The following is a 12640-nucleotide window of genomic DNA, read 5'->3' as shown; positions in this document are numbered from 1 at the left end:
CCCCCATGTCCCCCCTTCCATCACGGCGCTGGGGACACGGGGCTGTCGCACGGGGCGCGGCACCAGTCGGGTTTTGGATGGCAGCGGCTGGAACGATGTTAATGACTTTTCTTCCTGTTGCTCTCCTTTTACACCGAGGGCAGCTCCGTAACCAGAGCCGCTTCCTTCCCTGAGATTAAGGAGCCGTCTGCTCAGTGTGTCCCCCCCTCCCTGCTTGCTGGCATCCCCCCCTCCCCGGAGCTGCCACCGCCGTGTCACCCCTGGCTGGCCCTGGCAGCGCTGCTGAAGGAGCAGCACCCATGGGTGCAGGGTGAGGAACCTCCCGGCGCTGGTCAGGATCCATCCCACCAGGGTGGTGGTTTGAGGCTGCTCAGGGGAAGCCCCACGGTGGGACGAACTCCGTGCCCCCCCACCCCCGGCCTCCTTCCCACGGGACACCCCCTTCCATGGGGTTTCCCCCAAGTGGCTGGGGTGGAGCGTGGTGCTTTGGGGCAGGAAGGAGGAGGGTGCCAGTGTTGGGGCGCAGGGTGGGGAAGGGTGGCATTGGGCGGATGGAGTCTGAGCCCACACCCCCCAACCCAGCCACTCATTCCCCACCCGTGACTCAGTTTCCCCAGGACACCGATGGCAGCAAGGGGGGGAGTTCTGAAGCATTGCTCTGGGATACAGCAAGGACCGGGGAATGTGGCTCCATCTCTCCCCTGGGCTGCAAAGCCCCAGGGGCTGGATGCACCAAGGATGCTGGCTGCAGTGCAGCCCCAGGACAGGCTGGGTGTCCCTTGGCTGGGTGGGTGTCCCCATCCTGCCCCATCCGCCCTGCAGTTCGCATTCAGGCCTCCATGAACTTCTCAGCAACACATTGCCTTCGAGCAGCAGCGAGATGCAAATTCCTCTGGGGTGGGGGGAGTATTTTTGGTTTTCCCTGAGACCAAATTTAGGCCCCGTGGGTGCCCAGTGCCTTCGTGCTCGTTTTAATAATGAAAACAGGAACGGGGCCGTTTAGTAAGAAAATAACCCCGAAGTTTCCCCTTGGTGCCCAGCAGCCAAATTCCTGATGGGAATGCAAATATCCCACCCTACAGCACCACCGGCACTGCCTGGGATCCGTCTGTGCTGGAGGGTGGTGTGGGGACAGGAGGGCTTGGGGACGTTGGGGCTTGGGGACATCAGGGCTTGCCCGTTGATGAGGGCTGGCTCCTGCCCAGTGCCTCTGGCAGGGATTTGGTCCTGGGGCTGATGTCCATGAGTGAAGAGATGCAGGATGGAGACGTGTTGCAGGGATGGGTGACCTGGAGCAAGGCGGTGCTCAGGGTAATGCCCCCACAAAGGCTCTGACCTCCATCCCAATCGGTGCTGGAGACCCCAGGGATGGGGATATTCAACCCTGCAGTTACAGGAGGAGAAACTGAGGCAGGAGGTGATGCTGGCGCTCAGCTCTGGAGATGCAGTGGGGAGGGATGTGTCCGGTGGGGCGCATCCTGCAGCGTTGGACCCTTCCTCCCTCTTCCAGGAGGGACAGGGCTATGGGGGGGGGACACACGCTGCTGCCCTCGGCCACCATCCCCAACGCTGTTTAACCTGCAAAGTGCAGTGTAGCATCAGCTATCTAAAGAGAGGAAACTGAGGCACGGGGCTTGATGTAGCCCCGAGGAGGTCCTGGAGCGCTGCGGATGGGGATGCATGGGTGGAATTAGTGCTGCAGGGAGGTTTGGACCCCAAATCCCAGCGCTTCCTCACCGCGGAGAGCTGAGCTCAGGCTGCTTGGTCCCTTACGCCAAGGGACACCGCGCTGGAGAGGAGCGAGGCTGAGGATGCCCCGGAGCACCCGGTCACCGTCGGGGCCATGGGAGCTGTTCAAGGTGACGGTCAGGACACGGCTCCCAGCTCTCCTTCCCCTCCTGGCCCCGAGCGAGCCCTCCCTGCGCAGGGACACTTGTGACAAGCAGAGCTCCGGGAGTGCTGCTGTGGCTCCCGGGGAGGGCAGCGTCCCCGGTGTCACTTTACGGGGGGGGACACACACACACATACACACACACTCAAGGACAAGACATCCTGGGGACAGATCCATGCCAGACCCCGGTGTCACAGCGACGGGGACCAGGGGGACGTGGGGTGACGGGGGCAGGTCCCCAGCCATGGGCACAGCGGGATGCTCGGGAGCCCGGCGCTGATCCCGCAGCGGGGGGGGGGGGAGTTTGTGCCTGTGAATTCATCCTCGCCGGCGATGGTATAACGGGAATGAATTAGCACGTCGTGATGTTGGGGAGCACATGTGCTGCAGCACTTGCTTCCCCCCCATTAATGAGTCACTCCCCCCCCCCCCATCCATAACCCCCCCTCCGGCCTTTATTTTATCCTCCTAGAAAAAAAAAAAATTGCTGGAAATTTCCATGTTTTCCTGCTTTTTCTCACTTGGAGGGGGGCGAATTCCTGACTGATGGATGGGGAGGGGGTGCCCAGGGATGGGGGGGGCAGCTTGCATGCTCTGACCTGGATGCAGGAGCGCAGTGGCTGTGCCCGGGAGGGGGGCACACCCGTGTGCATGTGCATGTGTGTGCACATACGAAGCAAGGTGTGAGTATGGGGTCTGCAAACCCACCCCCGCCCCACTGCTACATGCCCCAGCACCAGCACTCTGCCCCCACCACATCCCAGGGGATTAGAGGGCAGGAGGAGCTGGCAGGGAGCCGGAAAGGATGGGGAGGGGGGGCAGCAGGAGGGGGTTTTGCATAGAGATTGAAGCCGAGGACCCCTCTGAACAATGCCCCCGGTGAAAAGCCGGATGGAATGGCTGCTAAGCTGTGTCTGATGGCCAATACACACCCCCTGGAGACCACCGAGGCCGCCAGGGGACTCACTGTGGGGACATGGGGGTCCTCCCCATCCACCCCCTCCACGTCCCGTGCATCCTTAACCCCCCATTTCCTCCTGCCCCACAGCTGGACCGACCCCTCCATGGGGGAAACAAAGCTGTCCACATCCCTGTCCCCATCCACATCCCTGTCCCTATCCATTTCCCTGTCTCCAAACATTTCCCTGCCCCATCCACCCTTGTCCCCATCCCTATCCCATCCACATCCTTGTCCTATTCCTGTCCCCCCATCACATCCATGTCCCCATCCGCTCCCGCTGTCCCCTGGCAGCCCCATCACCTGCAACCCTGAGGCCACAGAGCCCAAAAGACCTAGATGCGTGTTTGCCAGAGCCCCCCCCCACCTTTCTCCCCACAACCCCTCAAGACCCCAGCTCTAGTGGGGTCCCACCAGCACCCAGACACCAAGCCTGGACCCCAGGACCGGGACCTCCAGCCCGTCCCTTGTCCTTCCATGCGGTGCGGGAGCGACAGGCGCGGGGATGCTCCAGCCGTGCCCCACCGCTGGGCATGGAAAGTATTGATGGGCTGGGGACCTGCCAAGGGATCCGGCCCCGAGCGCCTCCGTGGGGTCTTCCCCGGGCACAGCGGGGTCAAGGGCAGGTCCCGGGGAGGCCCGGCCTCGGGGTGGGCACCGGAGGGGGCCCCAGGGCTTGTCCCAGCTCCCCACGGAGCTCCGAGCAACCCCGACCCCAGGGAAAGAGGCCAAGGATGTCCCCAGCTCACCCCCAGTGGATGCGTGAGCCACGGGGGGACCCCAAACATCCGCACACGGTGGCAGAGGTGGCTGTGGGGGGTCCCCAAGACTGCAGGAAAGGGGGGAGCACCCGCACAGACCCCACGCAGCACCCCAGGGTGAGTGAGGTCATTAAAGGCTCAATTAAGGGTGCTGGGAGGGGGCACACGACAGGGTATGGGGGGGCCCCCAGTGTCACCCCAGGGACCCCTGCTCTGTCCCCCTGCTCCCCTCATGCTCGGTCCCTGTGTCCCCTTCCGTGTCCCCATCTCTTGCAGGTGTCCCATGGCCCCATGTCCTCATCCCCTCCCACCCTCCCCTCCCCTGTACCCCCATGTCCCCCCATGTCCGTCCCCCCCCCGTGTCCCCCGGTGTCCCCCATCCCCTCCCCTCGTGGCCCGCCCCCCGGCCCGCCCCGTGCCCCGCTCCCCGCCCCAGTGAGGGCCGCCTCTATGGGGGGGGCGGAGCTCCCGGCGCGGAGCCGCTTCTTTGGATAAGAGGCGCGGGGCCACGGGGATGGGCAGGTGAACGCGTGAGAGCAGCGGCAGCAGCGGGACGGGGCCGGATCCTCCCCACGCCACTTTTGGGCTCTTTCCGGGTGTTTTTGAGGCTTTTCTTGGGGGGGTGTTTGGGTTTTTTGTCTTCCCCCCCCCCCCGCACTTGGCTTTCCCCGGGTCCCCACGGTTCGTTTCCCCCCCCTGCCCCTCCGGGGCCACCGGGCATGGAGGGGGCGGCTGAAACGCGCCCGACTCCGGGTCCCGGGGCCGCCGGCGGGGCCCCCATGAGCGGCTGAGAGGAGCCGGGGGCCCTCCCCCGGCCCGTCCATGGGCGCGCTGGAGCAGGGCACCGGAGCCCCCCGCCCCGCCGCTCCCATGCTCAGCTTCGCCAAGGAGGCGCCGGCCCCCCGGGACGCCCCCGCCGCCGCCGCCTCGTACTACGGAGATGGGGGGGGACCCCCTCCGGAACCGGGAACCCCCCCGCTCCCTTACGGTGCTCCCGGTGGCTTCGGCGGCCGGTTCCTGGGGCCGTGCCCGCCTTACCGAGCACCGCCGCCTCCCGCCGCCGGCCCGGGGGAGGGTTACGGGGGCGCGGAGCTGTACGCGGGAGCCGACGGAGGTTTCGGGGCCGGGGCCCCCTCTTTGTGCCCCCGCTCCGGGCCGCTCTGTGCCCTGCCCGGGTACCGGGCGGCAGGGAAGGTGCAAGTGATGCTCAACAACTACCAGCTCTGGGCCAAGTTCCACAAGCATCAGACCGAGATGATCATCACCAAGCAGGGCAGGTGAGCCGGGACACCGTGGGGGGGGGGGGATCGGGATAGGGACCGGCAGCGGTACCCGGACCCTCATGGGCACTGGGGAGGAGAGGTTGGGGTTCTGGTATGGAAGGGATGCTCCGGGGATGCTGTGGTGGGCAGTGGGGTGGCCGGCACGGTGAGGGGCTGGAGGTGTGGGTGATGGTTGTGTGGGTTCCCCATCTGCCCGTGCAAAGGATGTGGGGGGAAGTGCAAGAGGGATCCCACCCCTGTGGGTTTGGGATGATGTCTTTCTGCATGGTCAAAGGAAAATGGGGGAGCAAAGCGAACCAGACCTCCCTGAGACCTCATTTATAGGGGAGTTGGAAGGAGAAAAGGGTCTGGGGGTGTCCCCTCCTGTGTCAGAGTGGGAGAAGGGGGATCCAGGCAGGGTTTGTGCACCAAGGAAGCTCATGGCAATGGTATTGGCACCCTGGAGGCAGGGTTTATCTGGCCTCGACCCAGAGCTCAGCACCGCTCCAAGTAGTGAGAGCACAGGAGGGTGCTGGTAGCCCCGGACGCAGCAGAGTGTGGGGCTGACCCCCCCTCCCCCTTTGCTCGCTGGGGATGGGGGACGGGCATAGGCCGGGTGCCTCCGTGTGCCTGCGGAAGCGTTTCGGCAGCATCCTGGGTGCCGGAGCAGCCGCTGGTGCGACCGCGGGCAGGGACCTGCTGTTCCCTCTGTGCTGCTGGGCTGTCCACAGGGGTCCTGAGCCTGGGGCAGGGTGGGGGGGAGCTAAAGTCCACCGCAGCCCTGCCAACATCCCTGTTTGCAGGGTCTGGAGGGCATCCTTCAGCCCCACACCGGGGTGATGGGAAGCAGGCCCTGTGCTGCAGTGTGTGATGTCTCGGGGGGGATGATGCTGGGGCCAGGAGGGCAGCATGAGCGTGGTGGCTTTGGGGTTCCCAAAACCCCATGGTGAGGATTTCCACACACCCCCCCCCAGCTCCTCCTGCTTCAGTGACCACCCCCACCTTCCACCACCATTCCTTGCCCAGGGGTTCTCTTTCTGCCCCTTCCCTCCCTTGGCCGAGACAGACGGTGTCACTTCGATGCTGAGCCCAACCTGTTTAATGTGTTGGAAGTCTAAACACGTTAGGGCCGCTTGGTTTGCCACAGCCATTCCCAGGCCTCTTCCCCCCCGCCGGGCTCAGGGGCCGCTCAGCACTAGCATGGATGGGGTGACGTGTCCCCAGCATCGGCCAAGTGGGTGTCTGAGGCTTTGGGACCCCCCCCCGCCCCCCAAAGTGTTGTTTCTCCTACAAGAACCCACTGAAATTCACCCCTTTGCTTTTCTCTTCTCTTTCCCCATCCCCTGGGGCAGTGCCCATCCCCGCTGCATCGGGGCGGCTCAGGCGGCTGGTGCTGAGGCTCTGGAAAGCAGGGTCCATCCCGAGATCCCATCTTCTCTGCCCCCCCCCCCCCCCCAAATCCCATCTGGGGCTCTGCTGCCAGCTCCCAACCCAAAACCAGGCGATTTTGGGGCTCTTTTCCCCGCTGATTCCCCACAATGGCTCTGCAGAGAGGTCGGGGTCTGGGGGGGGGGGTCAGAGCAAACCCAGCCCGGGGGAGCCGTCAAACTCGGAGCCACAAAACATCCGTTTCCCCCGACCCTGAGCTGCTTTTGCACAGCGGTGGCTGCGGGGCCGGGCTGCAGCGCTGCTCGCACAGGAAAAACCCCAGCGTGGGGCTGGAGGGAGATGTGAGCCCCAGAGCTGGCACCCCCCCCGGGCTGGGGGGCTCTGGGGCAGGGCAGGAGCGGGCTGCGCTGGTCCCTCGATGGTCTCTGGGGTTTCTGGTGTCTCAGCTCCAAGTGGAGAGGAGCTGAGGCCGGGTGGGAGATGGTGCCATTGGGGTGAACCTGCTCTGGTGCTGGGATTTACCTCTGCTCTGGCTCTAACGTGCTGTCCTGTGCATGCCACACCATCCCATCCCATCCCACACCATCCCGTGCCCACTCATCCCCAGCAGAACTGGTTTCCTGCCAGTTTCACACGCGGGTCCCCATCCCTCCTCCGTCCCCATCCCTCCTCCGTCCCCATCCCTCCTCCGTCCCCATCCCTCCTCCGTCCCCATCCCTCCTCCGTCCCCATCCCTCCTCCGTCCCCATCCCTCCTCCGTCCCCATCCCTCCTCCGTCCCCATTCCTCCTCCATCCCCTCTACTCTTGGGGCTCAGCCAGGGCTGGATTTCTGTGGAAACCCCCAAGCACTCCCCATTGCCCCCGCTGCAAGGACCTGGGGAATTCCTGCTGTGGGTTTCTGCTGCAGAGCAGGCGCTGCCTTTGCCTTTTGGGGTGGCACAGGGGCTGGCTTTGACTTTGAGGGGGACTCAGGGATGCCATTAGGGGCTGGCTTTGCGGCTGGGGGGGGGGATTTGGTGCTGCCTTTGGGGGTGGCTTTATCTTTGGGGACACAAGGGATGGCGTCACTTTTGGGGAGGCTGCTGGCAATGGCTTTGCACTTGGAAGACATACAGGGATTGGCGTTGCCTTTGCAGGAACACAGGGGACAGCTTTGGGGACAAAAGGGTTGCGTTTGGCAAACACAAAGGTTGGTGTGGTTGCAGGGGTGGGTGTGCATTGGGGGGGCCTCGGAGCTGCTTTGCCCAAGTTGGGAGATGCTGGTCCAGCATGTAACTGTGCCATGTACCTATCTGTGCCGCGCAGCAACGCCATGCAACCCTGCTGCTGTGCAATGCAGCCACGTAGCACCATGAAGCCATGGCATAACCCCAATGCCATGCAGCCACGCAGCACCATGAAGCCATGGCATAACCCCAATGCCATGCAGCCACGCAATGCAGCCATGTAGCACCATGAAGCCATGGCATAACCCCAATGCCATGCAGCCACGCAATGCAGTCCCGTAGTGCCATGAAGCCATAGCATAACCCCAATGCCATGCAGCCACGCAATGCAGTCTCAGAGCGCCATGCCATGCAACCATGCTGCTATGCAATGCAGCTACATGGCACTGTGCTGCTGTGCCATGCATCGCTGTGTCATCCTGCCATGCAACTGGAGGGCACCATGCAGCCATGCCATGCATCCACACAGCACCGTGCCACTGTGCCATGCATTGCTGTGCACCGTGCCATGCAGCAGTGTGCTGAGGGCACGTGGAAGGCATTGGGGATGCAGGCAGGGGGGAAAACGGGCCGGAAAATGGGGTTTAGGTGGCTGACCCCAAATTTCCTTCCATCTGGGCTCATTCTGGACTCCCTGTTCCTGCTCCCTGCCTCCCATCACCCCAAGGTCCTATGTCCCAGCATCCCCTTGACACCTGGATGCGCCACTGCGCCCACATCTCCCGTGTCCCCTGCGTACACCCCAAACCCTCTGAATGGAGGGGTTCATGCAGGGACAAACCTCGGGGCAGCCGGAGAGCCGGGACCCCCTTCCAGAGCTCCATCACTGGAGGGAAACCATCGCTTCCCACCCACTTTTGGGGTGCATCGATCACCCCAACCGCGGCACCTCCCAGCCCCAGCGGAGCCAAGTCCCGCTCCGGCGGCGGCAGCAGCTCCAGCGCTGAGGGGTTATAAATAACCCCGAGGTTTCGGGTCTTACCCCCACCCTGCCGTGCCCCGGCCGAGCCCTGCGGTTTGCACCGCGGCACCGCTTGAGCTCTAAGCCCGTCTCTGCTCCGCCGGCAACGCGAGGAGCCGGGAGCCTGCGGTGCCGAGCGAGGTGCACAAAAACCCCCTAAAACCCCAGAAAAAAAAAGGCTGGTTTCTTCCTCCCAGCTCCTCGCAGCAGCTCGGGGCCGCTGCAGCACCCGGCGGGGCTGCTCAGCCCAGAGCCTGCATCACCGCGGCTCCGTGGGGCTTTGGTGGTGAGGGCTCAGGTGGTGGTGAAGCATCGGCCCCAGGAGAGCTCGGAGCCCCTCGCTGCCTCCCTTTGATGTGGCTGCAGCTCTCATCGGCGGCAGGAACCACGGAGGCGATGCTCGGCACAGCGGCGGTGGGGTGGGCGCTGCCACGGCTCGGATGGAGCCTGTGGTACCCGGGATGCTCGGGGCCGCCGTGCATCCCGGCCCCGCGGAGCACGTGTGAGGCTCCTCGTTACAAGAACCGCTTTCTTTTTCCCCTTCCTCTCTTTTCTCTCTCTTTCCTCCTCTCCATCGCAAGGGCAAGTCTGAGTCAGCAGCGCCCGGGTTGGGCTGCGGGCTCAGCTCTTCGTACGCTGCTTCCCTGGTGCCATGGCACTGCCCAAGCCATGCTTCCTGCCGGGGCCATGCCTGATGTATCCCCCTGCTCCCAGACCCTCGCTTTGCTCCTTAACCCCAAGCTGCTGTGAAGGGGCTCCGTGGTGTTGCCATTGGTGCCGTGGGGGTTCTGAGGGGCTGTTCGGGGGGGTTACTGTGATGCTGGGGCAATACCGGGGTGTATCAGTGGTTTCTGTGGCCCTGGGAGGATGCTGGAGGGGAGCTGTTGTGGTTCCGGTGCTGTTGGGGTGGAGATGGGGGTGCTGCTGCCCTTTGGTGCATGGTGCCATCCCTGTCGTGAGCTCACAGGTCTCTGCCTTGGGCCAGTGGGATATGCTGGGGTATGCCAGGACACCCGAAATAACCCCCGCACTCGCTGCCCCCCATCCTCACCCACCGGGTACTGGCTGCTGGAAGCGGCAAAGCACAAGGGAAGGAGGAAGAGGAGGAGAGAGGGATGGGGCCAGGGTTCCCCTCACTCCTTTTCCACCAAGGAGGGGGGTTCAGGCTGAATTCCCCCATCCATCACCCCATGTATATCATACCTGGGGGGAAGGCTGAGGACTCCCATGTCCCCCATGTTGGTCTGGACCAGACTGCAAACCTGGGCTGGCAACTGGGACTACTGAGGCCGGTGATGGAAAAGGAGGGATTGAACTTGGAGGAAGGGGGGCCAGACTCCCCAGCCTAAGGCTGGGATTTTGGGGTGTGGGGCACAGCGGGGTGCATCCCCATGGGGCACCGGGGGGTGGCAGCTGCAGCCCCAGGGCCGCAGGGTCCCCCCTGTCCATCCCATCCTGTCCCCTTCCTGCCCTTGGCGCAGGCTGGCGCCCAGCCCGAAATAGCAGCGGTGTTGGTTTCCGATCCGGAAGGTGCTTGGGGAGGGGGAGGAAGATGCCGGGGCGGGGGGGGGGGGGAATCATCCCCGAGAGCATCCCCCCAGCTGCCAGGGTCAGTCAGCTCCTCACGGGCACCGGGACGGGGGGGGGGCAATGACCGGGCATTGCGCTGCCTCAGTTTCCCTATCCCCACCATGGCAGAGCTTGAGCCGGGGGGGGGGGTTAAACACTGTCTGTCCCTTTCCCCCCCCCCCAGGCGCATGTTCCCGTTCCTCAGCTTCACCCTCTCAGGGCTCAACCCCGTAGCCCACTACAGCGTCTGCGTGGACGTGGTGCTGATGGACCAGCATCACTGGCGCTACCAGGGCGGCAAGTGGGTGCAGTGTGGCAAAGCCGAAGGCAATATGCCAGGTACGGGCTCCCAGTCCTCATCCTCACCCTCCTCATGGTGCCGAGAGCGGGGTAACCCCATCCCTGCCGCCTCTTTATCCCCCAGGGAACCGCCTCTACCTGCACCCCGACTCTCCCAACACGGGCGCGCACTGGATGCGACAAGAGGTCTCCTTTGGGAAGCTGAAGCTCACCAACAACAAGGGCGCATCCAACAACGTCGGGCAGGTGAGGCTCCCCACCATAAACCACCCTATAGCCCCCCTATAGCCCCCCCTGACCGCCCGCTGCCCCCCCTCAGATGATCGTGCTGCAGTCGCTGCACAAGTACCAGCCGCGGCTGCATGTGACGGAGGTGCAGGAGGGTGAGGATGAGGGGTTCCCCTCCCCACACACGCACACCTTCGCCTTCCCAGAGACGCAGTTCATCGCCGTCACGGCCTACCAGAACGCTGATGTGAGTATGAGACCCCCCCTCCTCCGGTCCCTGGTATGGGGGTACCCCCACAAACATCCCCCCCCTCTGCTTCCAGCACAGGGACCCCAACATCCTCCCTCCAGCCTCCTCCCAGGGCCGCAGCAACCACTGATACACCCCGATATCACCCCAACATCACAGTAACCACCTCGGAACCGCTTCCCCCCCCCAGCACCATCGAAGGTCCCCAGCATTAGGGAAACCCCAACGGCATCCTCCAAACACCCCTGTCTATAGCATCTCTGCACACCCCCCATCTCCTCAGCATCCCAGTGCCTCTCCCCGAAGCCCAGCACCCACTCAGCATCCCAACACCCTTCAGTGCCCCCCCAGCACCCCAACAGCAGCCCAGCATCACCCCCATTCTCCCGGATGCAGCTGAACCTCATGGGTGATGGAGCAGGGGTCCAGGGATGGGCAGGGGGCACTCTGGCGGGGTGCAGGGTGCATCCCGGGGTGCGGAGGGGGGGGGATCAGACTGGCAGCAGCACCCCCATGTCCATACCCCCCCCCCCCCCCCCCCAGATCACGCAGCTGAAGATCGACCACAACCCCTTCGCCAAAGGATTCCGGGATAACTTTGACTCGTGAGTGTGTGTCCCCCCCCTTCCTGCCGGTACCCCCCCCCCCCCAACTCTGTTGGTAAGAGGGCACCCCCCGACTCCCACCCTGTGCCCCCCCCCCCCCCAGGATGTACACGGCCTCGGAGGGCGACCGCCTCACCCCGTCCCCGTTGGAGGGTCCCGGCTGCCGGCAGCTCCTGCCCGCCCCCCGCTTCCAGCCCTTCCTGCCCGAGCAGTTCCCGTTGCCCCCGGGGCGCCTCTTCAGTGCGGAGCGGGGGGCTCCGCTGCCGCTGCCCCCCAAAGACCCCCCGCGCTGGTACTTCACCCCCCAGCAACCCCCCCCCGCCACGGGCACCCTGGAGTACGGCGGCTACGAAGCGGGGTACGGGGGGGGCAAGCTGGTGCCCTATGGGGTGAAGCCCTTCACCCTGCCGCCCGCCCCACATCAACCCCTGCCCTATTACCCCGAGGGGCCGGCGGGGTTCGGGGTGGCGGGGGCCTGGAGCCCTGGGCAATACGGCCCCAAGGGCAGCCCCGGGGCTCTAGGCTGGTACCGGGAGCCCCGGGAGGAGAAGGGGAAGGAAGCAGAGGGCTGGCCCCCCGAGCCCCCCGCCCCAGCGGACTCCGTGGACTTGGGGCTGTACGAGTGCAAGCGGCGGCGGGTGTCCCCGTACCCCTCCAGCGCCGAAAGCTCCCCCCCACCCCGCAATGGGGACCTCTATGACAAGGACCCGGGTGCCGACGGTGGCTACTATGGCTTCTACGGCAACTGAGCCACACTTGGGGGGCTCAAAACCCATCCCCACGGGCACCCCAAAGCCTCAGGACCCAAGGGGTGCAATGTGTGCGTGTGTTGTTCCCCCCCCCAGTTCAACATCATATCCTGGGAAGACTTGAGCATGTTGGGGGGCAGGATGAAGCCAGACAATCAATCAGCCCCCAGTGCCACCCCGGTGGGGCCATGGGGGCAAGCGAGGAGGGAACAGGGAGGAAGGGGGTGGTTTTTTGTCGTTGGTTGGTTTTAAGGTGTCGGGGGGGGGGTGGTGTTAATGCTGAAGTATTTATTGAGCCCCCCACGTGCCCGGTGTGGGGCTGGGGGCAGCAGCATATCTCGCAATAAAGGGGACGCTGTGGGGCACAGCTCTTTGCTATCCTTTGCATGTACATGGGGGGGGGGAAACTGAGGCATGGGGAGGAGGGTGAAGGGACCCCTGTGTCCGTCCCCCCCCCCCATCCTGGCCTGGGAGGGGAGACCTGGATGGG

General features: G+C 64.6%; 1 protein-coding gene across 1 annotated transcript; it reads left to right on the top strand.

Moving 5' to 3' along the window:
* Positions 1-4074: 4074 nt before the first annotated feature.
* On the top strand, positions 4075-12378 carry TBX21 (T-box transcription factor 21). Its single transcript, XM_061443907.1, has 6 exons — positions 4075-4887; positions 10203-10357; positions 10443-10564; positions 10638-10793; positions 11340-11401; positions 11505-12378. Exons 1-6 carry the CDS (start codon positions 4433-4435, stop codon positions 12148-12150), a joined length of 1596 nt encoding a protein of 531 aa, XP_061299891.1. The 5' UTR covers positions 4075-4432; the 3' UTR covers positions 12151-12378.
* Positions 12379-12640: the final 262 nt, after the last annotated feature.

The sequence above is a fragment of the Pezoporus flaviventris genome, unplaced genomic scaffold (assembly GCF_033815535.1).
Source record: "Pezoporus flaviventris isolate CSIRO_AGI_PZ_B2104156 unplaced genomic scaffold, CSIRO_AGI_Pfla_v1 ptg000569l, whole genome shotgun sequence".
NCBI lineage: Eukaryota > Metazoa > Chordata > Aves > Psittaciformes > Psittacidae > Pezoporus > Pezoporus flaviventris.
Note: the sequence above shows the minus strand (reverse complement) of the source record. Positions and strands in the feature narration are given on the sequence as shown.